The 8,371-nt window shown below is 50.0% G+C and overlaps 3 protein-coding genes across 3 annotated transcripts; 2 read left to right on the top strand and 1 right to left on the bottom strand.

Moving 5' to 3' along the window:
• On the top strand, positions 1-1,065 carry N7503_001701 (type 1 glutamine amidotransferase; the record flags this gene model as incomplete). Its single annotated transcript, XM_057061248.1, has 1 exon — positions 1-1,065. One exon carries the CDS (start codon positions 1-3, stop codon positions 1,063-1,065), a length of 1,065 nt encoding a protein of 354 aa, XP_056925210.1.
• Positions 1,066-3,276: 2,211 nt separating this feature from the next.
• Positions 3,277-5,165, top strand: rfeD (uncharacterized protein; the record flags this gene model as incomplete). The annotated part of the gene is made up of 5 exons (XM_057061247.1): positions 3,277-3,390; positions 3,565-3,733; positions 3,789-3,940; positions 4,029-4,442; positions 4,494-5,165. 5 exons carry the CDS (start codon positions 3,277-3,279, stop codon positions 5,163-5,165), a joined length of 1,521 nt encoding a protein of 506 aa, XP_056925209.1.
• A 539-nt stretch (positions 5,166-5,704) lies between these two features.
• N7503_001699 (uncharacterized protein) lies at positions 5,705-7,193 on the bottom strand (the record flags this gene model as incomplete). The annotated part of the gene is made up of 2 exons (XM_057061246.1): positions 5,705-6,548; positions 6,745-7,193. 2 exons carry the CDS (start codon positions 7,191-7,193, stop codon positions 5,705-5,707), a joined length of 1,293 nt encoding a protein of 430 aa, XP_056925208.1.
• Positions 7,194-8,371: the final 1,178 nt, after the last annotated feature.

The following is an 8,371-nucleotide window of genomic DNA, read 5'->3' as shown; positions in this document are numbered from 1 at the left end:
ATGGCACACCGAATCCATATCGCCGTTCTAGATACGGATGTTCCCTGCCAGACTGTATACGCCCAGCGCGGTCTTTACAGCTCGCAATTTCGAACCCTGCTCCAGTCCGCCGCAAAGCGCGTCAACGCAAATACAGAACTGCAACTCCAAAATGGGCCGCTAGCTGTGCATATAACGGCCTTTGACGCCGTGGGAGGCTCACTCCCACCTCTGGAATGCCTGCGATCTACCCCCCGGTCTCCAGCAGACTCTAAAGCCGGTGGCCCATTCAGCCCTATCGACGCAATCCTGATTACTGGATCTGCAAGCTCCGCATATGATCTTGACCCATGGATCCGGGAACTCGAATCATTCATCCAGATCGTGCACAGCGATTTCCCACTGATCAGGATGTTCGGTTCCTGTTTCGGTCATCAAATCATCGCCCAGGCTCTGCTATCAGGCTCGCACGAGAAGAATGGAGCCGAAGCTGGCGTTCACCCAACGTTCCACGTCGAGCACTCCGCCCTCGGGTTTGAGCTTGGTATCCAGCCTATCACTCTAGAACAATCATTCACAGCACACTTCCCATTCCTGGCACAACACACCTCACCCCTGTTCCCATTTCGCATCCAGTTAATTCACGGGGACATTGTCGTTCCCACGCCTGCCGCAAAAGCCGCAGCCTTGGTCTCCGGACAAGGCGATGTTCCGCTTCCCCCAGGTTGGATGAATATAGGCCACAGCGCTGCATGTGATGTCCAAGGCCTGTACTATCCGGGTCGCATCCTGACATATCAGGGCCACTTTGAATTCGACGTTTGGTCAAACCGCGCACTATGCATTGAGTTCGGGCGACGCGGGAATTGGCCTACCGAGTTAGTTCAACGATACATTGAGCAGATTGAACGCTCGCTTGTTCCTGGTGCAGAGGATAACGACGATGCAAAGCGTGCTGCAGAGGTTGTTTTGCTTTTCTTTGCAGGTGAAGATAACTCAGATGTTGTGCGGAAATCTTCTGGACTGGGCTTGGGTTTGGGGAGTCTTGTTGCGCCAAATGGGATGCTTACGCCTCCACTTGAATGAGTGGTCGGCATTGTCGGGATCTGGGTCTGTTAGATCCCGTGTTATTCACCGGTACGTTGTGGAACGTGAAACATGGTGTTTCAGTGACGACGGGATTGAGTTTGATGGCATGCATGACGAATGCGATGAAGCTTTTTGAGTAGGTTCCTAGGTCATTTTATCTACAGGCAACAGGAACGACAGCAAGGGCTGAGCTCGAGCATTGAACGGCGGAGCAGGCATCAATAAGCGGGACTGGGATTGATGGCTGCGCCCCTGAGCAGTGGCGACAACAGGAAAAGGGCTGGTTGCCTTGATGGATGACCGCTGACACGCAGCTGGTATGTTGAACCTGCAAGGAATTGGGTTGGTTTTTACTGTACATAGGATGGTTACTTGTGTGTACCGCTGCAGTACATACAGTACATACTGCCATTGGGGATAGATGTATAAGAATAGATTGAAATAGCATTATTGTACATACAGCTATGCCGCTCCAAGGTAGCTCCATGAACTGCAGGAGATCATCGGCTGTAAAGCTAGAAACGGTTGGAGCTCGAGCTCCGTAACGGTAAACGTAACGTGTTTCTTGTTTCTAGCTCGACACACGACACACGACACAGCTCCACCGGTCTCCGCTCCGCCGCTTCGGGACAAAGTCCACTTCGACACCTAAGCTGGGGGGCCCAGGTCGGGGACAGCTCTGTACGAAGTATAGCTGTGTGATACACAGGTCTACCGTACAAAAATACCTGAGAAAGGGGACCTGGGACCTATAGATATCCACAAATGTATCGCAGAAGCATCTCCATCGGAGCCGATTGGAAACGGCAGGCGAACAAAAAGCAGAGTTTTTCAGTTGGGAGCTGATCCCCCTCCTGCACAGCCATCCAGATCCGGGATGGCGCCCTTGCCGCCCGAGTCCGGTGACCAATGGCTGGACAGGTAATAGGCACAGCTGGACTCCACCGTGCGCGGATTCAAACCAATCAGGTTGCTTTGGCATGCTCTACATCGGCATGTGCCCCCGCTGGGGAGCGGTTATACAGCGTACCGGGCTGTTCGGTGTAATACGGGAGTCTTACGCCGTGACCCATTTAGAGTTGGAGCTGGAGTCGAAGGAGTGGTAACAAGTGAGCTTGTTGGAGATGAGGGTACAAGTCATCGTTCATTCAGTCCTTCTTTCCAATTTGGGAGATTGTTCTTTTTTCTGGAAGGGGAGGAACATAAGTTGGGAAATGGACGCGGAGGCAAGGTACACAGCTGCCTAGATGCTAAACAGCCTCGGTATGCAGGTCCAATCTAGAATGGCAATATCTTCTTTATTGTAGCTTCGGATCTATAGATCAGGAATTAATTTCTTTCTTGCTTTGTTTCATTTTATTCCATTTTTTTTCCTAGATGACTTGCGTTATCTGGGTTGTAATTTACGGTACCGTGGCGCTAAAGTGCAGGTATTTGCCACCCGGAGCTCCCCTCCTTTCCAACGCAGAGCTTCTGGAATCTCAAGCTCCAGCTGGGGAGAGCTTCGGAGGGGCCACTGATAGCGCCTATCGCAACTACCCCCAACATTCTACGCGAAGCTTTATGCCATGATTCCGGGATATTTACGGGACTTATGAAGCAAGGTGTTCTTAAATATGAGTAAGAGGAAGAAGGTCCAGAATTCCAAAATCGAAATTTTCGAAATTTTCCAACGCTACGGCGTGGCACCGAGCTTTCCGAATAGTTTGTCGGGCGCTGTAATTAAAGAACAAAGTGACCATACACTTATCTCTCGAATCTACAAGCTTGAACAACCCATGTCATGCATGCACCCCCTCTTTTCTTATAAACAGAGTACAAGACTCAAATATCAAGGGTCATCCTTCTTGAATATAGTTAGAAAGTTGGAAAGAATTCACAGTTACTGAGTAATCATAGAGATCATAATGAAAATCAAGCGGGGAATAGAATACGTTAATTACGGTAAATACCCACGGCTACAGGGAAGCACCGCACTACGAGGATGGCGGATCGAGTCCCTCAATGTACTTGTACACTTTCCTCTTTCCCTTTTCTTTCCTCTCCCATAAAGAAGAAAGAGAACAAGCCAATCCTGGCGATTCTTCAGCCCTTTTTCGAAGTGTAACTCATTCTCCCCTTGTACTTTTTGTTTCCCTTCTCTTCTTTCCCTTTTACTTTCCTCCCAAGTGTGAGAGGCAGAGGGTCCTTTCGCCCCATATATGCACCATGCCTCCCCGAAGCTCGTTGACCAGCTCTTTCTCGGTCACCGATGCCAACAATGAAGTCGTTTGTCCTTTGAAGAATAACGACGGTTCCAATTGTCGCAAGCGATGCTTGGGAGTGAGTCTTTTCCCCCTCCTTTCCAGCCCCACCTGTTATCGTCCGCTCGTCCACAATGCGGCAACCTTTCTAGGACGACAAAGATCCAAAATCTTGCTATGCATAAGCTGGAAATATCTATAAATCAGTCTGATAGACCTGTATCGGAGGTGTCTAATCATTTGGTTCCAACAGGAAAAGCGCTATCGCTCCATGCAGGAGCACATCCGACGTGCGCATCCGAATCACTACATCCCGAAGCTCCCGGCTACCGAAGAGAGCTTCCTTTTGATGGTCAACACCCCACCAGAGCAAAGGGCGCATCTTTCACCACCAGATCCTGCTCCACCACGACGTCGACATGGTTAGTTGGTATCCGTTTGTCTGTGGAGCTCCGGATGACTGACGGCTACCTACAGATGTGGCGGATAGGGACATCTACGTCGCTGACGCCAGCTCCCCGGCCACGCCGCGAGCTCTCGACGAACCCCACCCTGCTGCGGCCACCGCGGCTGTTGCGTTGGCACAATTGCACCACCATCGCCTAGCTTCCGACTGGGACACAGACATGGTACGAGCTTGCATGGTCTTTGCCTTTTTTTTTTTTTTTACTGCCCCGCGCGATCCCGGTCGCTGATCCGTCTCCCCGCAATTTCTAGGACACCCACTCCGACACCGATATCACTCAAGGTCCCATGCGCTCGTCTATTGAACTACCGTCGCTGCGCGACCATTTCAAACAAGAATCTCTGCCTCCATTCTCGGCGCGCCCGCGGGGTCTTCTTCCTTCTATTCTGAATCATTCGCCTCCCGGTCGCTCATCCACCTTACCCCCCATCCAGCGCAAAGACAAGCTCTCTCGCCCGCGCAAATCATCAATCTCGCAATCGGCCCGGAAACCTAAGCATGATCGCTCAAAATCAAAAGAGTTTGGTCGCCGACCGAGCCTGGGCGACCGTAAGGCGTTATCGGCGGAACCTCAAACGGCGGCATGGGCGCAAGGCAAGCGCTGGGAAGATCTGATTGAAGCGGCGACGTCGGCTACGGAAGCTGATGATGAACGGTACTCTGAGGTAAGTTGGAGTTTCCTCACTGCGACTTGATGTTCTTCCTGACACCCTCAGGCTGGTCGATCTCCGACTATTGCCCCGCTGCTCGCCAACGTCACATCGGCGCCATCTGGCCCTAAGAACCGGTCTTCACTACCCCCAGCTTTCCAAACTGGAGGACTTCCGCCTCTTGGGTCGCACAGAGCCTTCCCACCACCCTATGCTGCTTCGCCTCTACACAAGTCACTTACCCCGCCACCATTCGAGAGCCGCGGTCGCGACAGTGATTTGGAACCGTTCCCTTCGATTGAATCATCTCTTGACTCAATGTCGACAGCATCTGGAAAGAACTTCGCTTCGTCATCATCCGGAATGGCTCATTCTGTTAATTCGGATACCAGTCCGGTTCTTAATCTTATCCCGCCCATTTCTCAACGCCAGCATCATAGGTTCTCGAACCCCACCCCGGCCTCTTTCCGTAATAAGGACATTCAAATCTACTGTGCCCAGTGTAAACGACCGTGGGCTTTGAATGAATGCTTTGCCTGTACAGAGTGCATCTGTGGCGTTTGTCGTGAATGCGTTGGCATGTTTGTCGCCAGTCCGCCTACTTCCTTCCGCAGCCCAGGAAATGGTCACATGAACAACCTTCCACCAGCGCCGACAAGCTATCCGAGTGTCAGAGGTTGTCCTCGCTGCCGGACAGTCGGAGGGAGGTGGAGAGCTTTCCAGCTAGACTTCAAGTGATCCATCAACTTGATGAGCTCATGGCTTTATGCTTATTATGACTAACGCTTTATACATGGTCGTTCTTCCGTTCATTATTCAACTTATATTTCATGATCCTTCATTCGACGATATGACAAGACCAAGATCATCAGACTCGGCATTGTGTCGCTCCATTCATATCTTTTATTTTCGGCAGGTTCCTTGAACATCATGCAGAAGCTGGTTCTTTTACGCAGGTGGTCCTTCCTTTCATTTGGCTTGGTTTGGTTGAGTGGCATCTCAGGGGTTTGGTGTGTTCGTGTTTATGTGTGGTTTTCTCTTCTCATTTGAATGATTACGCAGGTTCTGGATTTCTGATTTAATGCCTATATGATGCAATCTTGTTCTGCAAATGATCATTATCGTGATAGAAAGAGATGAGGAGACATCATGCCTCCCTTAAAATAAGGGATGGAGATCGTCTCACTCAAGTCTCGAATTTACATTTCTGTCCAAAATTCAATTCAAAATACATCGACCTTCAATCGCAATGACAATTGCAATACTTGGGAGACCGTCTAATCCTCCCAAATAACGCTGCTCAATCCCTCTGCAGTTCCAACCTTCCCAGGCTCACCAACCTGCAGTACAGCAACCTTCTTCCCCAGATGTCCAGTTTTGTGGTCCCGCTGAACAATAGCAACTGTTGACGTGCTCTGATCCCCAATGGCAACCAGATCACCCTTCTTATTAATCACCACAGTCCGAGGCACCTTTCCATACGAATCGGTCTTCCCCTTCATGACCACAGTACCATTTCCAAGACGATCAAGCGTGACAATTGAATCATCCGGCTTGAAACCCTGATCACTGCGAATGGAAACATAAAATTTCTCCCCAACCATCCGGATCTCCGCGGGCGTCGCGCCCTTGGGCATCTTCCCGCCAGGGTAAGGGACAAGCGTCTGCGTCTTCTGCAAATCCAAACATCCAGATCGCGCATACGAAACATCATAACTCATCATTGTACCCCCAATCTCATTGACAAGGTACATCATCGTCTTTCCGACAGCTGCGACCTGACGCATGTGCGTCGGTGCCCCAGTCTTGGTATCTGCGTTCTTGGTCGTCGCGTCTGTCCAGAATACGCCGTGTCGCGGTCCTGAGCCAAAAGTCACGTTTACGGGCGGACAGAGACCCAGGTGCCCGGTTGTGGCGTCGATGCTGTAAATTCGGACAAGGTCTGCGCCTAGATCGGGGGATACGAGGAAGGAACCTGTTGGGTCCAGGAAGACTTCGTGTGGGTGAGGGGAGTCTTGTTGGGCCACTGCGCCTTTGTGCGTCATTTTGAAGGGGAGGGTTTGTTTGGCTTCCGAGTTGGATTTTAGGGGCAGAGCGAAGGTTGAGATGGCGGAGCCTTCACTTTTGGGACGTTAGTCTTGTTCTTCATATACATCTCAAATGTTGGTAGATTCCGGGTTGGTTATGTTGTTCGGCATCAGCGCGTGAAGGTACAGTCTATATCCAAGATAGATATGGATAGCCATTCCAACACAACCACGCGAAAAATCTCACCAACCAGAAACCACACCTTGGGTACAAAAAAGGAGGAACTTACTAATGCGCAATAGCAATATACTTGTCCTTCTTCCCCGCCTCAAAAATAACACTGTTAACCCCACCTCCAACGGTCTTTGTCTTCGCGATCTGCGCCAACTTTCCACCAGGCCCATCAACATGGTACGCAGTCAAGGATCCATGCGTGCTAGGATCAGAAGTTCCATTCTCATCCGAGCAGTAGAGGATTTTGCTCTCCGAATCAAACGTTAACCAACTCGGCATAGCACCACAAGTCTTCTGCGTATCGGCAATCGAAAGATTAGAGCCGGAGAGCGTGAGTGTATAAACATTGCCATTGTAGTGTGTAGCCCACAACCGCGACTCGTTCGCGTGCTTATGGGTGTGTTTTGGCTGTGGCACCTGAGGTTGGAATTGGGGAATTGATGAGGCGGATGTTGTTGTCAGGAGGGTCAGGATTGCCCCAGTTGCTGGTGCAAGGAACCGCATGATGAATCGCGTAGAAACGTGAATTCACCTATGACTTAAGAGTACCCTTTGAATTTGTAGAAAAGGCCAAGATGAAAAAAACTAGGGAAGATGGGAATGGGGTAGTATAAGTGGACTGGACTACCAAACAACGCGCCACGCGCTCCGAGATCAACCCATTCCCGTAGGATATTTTTCCATGCATCGGAATGACGAGTGCCGAGTCCCTGACTCTGCACAGCGGAATGGATCGACACGATTTTGGGCAGTTTTCTGCATTGTTGTGGAGATATTGTGGAGTCCGGGAGGGGGTTGGGGAGCCAAGGGGGATAAAGTGCACTTCTCCGGACTATTGTACTAGCAGGAACTGGCTACGGTGAAGAAATTGGTTTGTGCTGATTTTCGAGTGGCGTGTTTGATGTGCCTGGGCAGTGGGGTTAGGTTGTACTGCAATGTATACTACCTACCCCTCAAAGCTGGGAATATCGGAGTAACTGCGGTGAAGCCGTTGAGGAGGTAAGGAGGGGTTATGGTGATCGGCATTTGACTGCGGAATCGGAGACTGTCCCTGCATTTTTAGTACATTCAGTTCACGGCTAAATGAGCGATGGAATGTTTATTGGTCTTTGTAGGTAGGATTTCTACTGCTTCTTTGGTTGTTGTTCCAATGTTGTTTGATACAAGCCTCTCGAGTCACTGTGTCACTATCATGTTGGTGATATGTAGCTGAGCTTGGTACAACCTTTAAGCTTGGAAAGTCTTTGCACTGGGAAAACCTAACCTAGTCAAATGTCCTTCTTGACTAAATTCGATATTGGTAGCTGTTCAGTTACATGTTGTGTAAACTCGAGCAATTGGACCTTCCAGGGCTGGAACGAAGGTTGAGAACATTGCGTGTAGGCTAATTGGTGCCTTCTTCCAAACCGAGGTCAGCCCTGTAGACGCATATATATCTGAAATTGGGTCTTGAAGCCCCTAGAATTGGAATAAGATTATATAAATTCATCCATACAAACTGCTCCCAGCGCGGATACGAAGGCGGTAACACTAGGATACGCGTCCAATATAGGTTGACAACGCCATTTTGGACTACCACTGGCCAATACTGAATGGCTCAACTAGTTACTGAGATCCCAAGTTACGATGATCGAAGAGATAGCTTAAATGACACTGGCGCAATTGTTTTGACAAGTCAAGTT

The sequence above is a fragment of the Penicillium pulvis genome (assembly GCF_028828015.1).
Source record: "Penicillium pulvis strain IBT 33274 chromosome Unknown contig_12_segment0_segment0, whole genome shotgun sequence".
Taxonomy (NCBI): Eukaryota; Fungi; Ascomycota; class Eurotiomycetes; order Eurotiales; family Aspergillaceae; genus Penicillium; species Penicillium pulvis.
The sequence above is the reverse complement of the archived record's forward strand: the minus strand, read 5'-3'. Positions and strand labels throughout refer to the sequence as shown.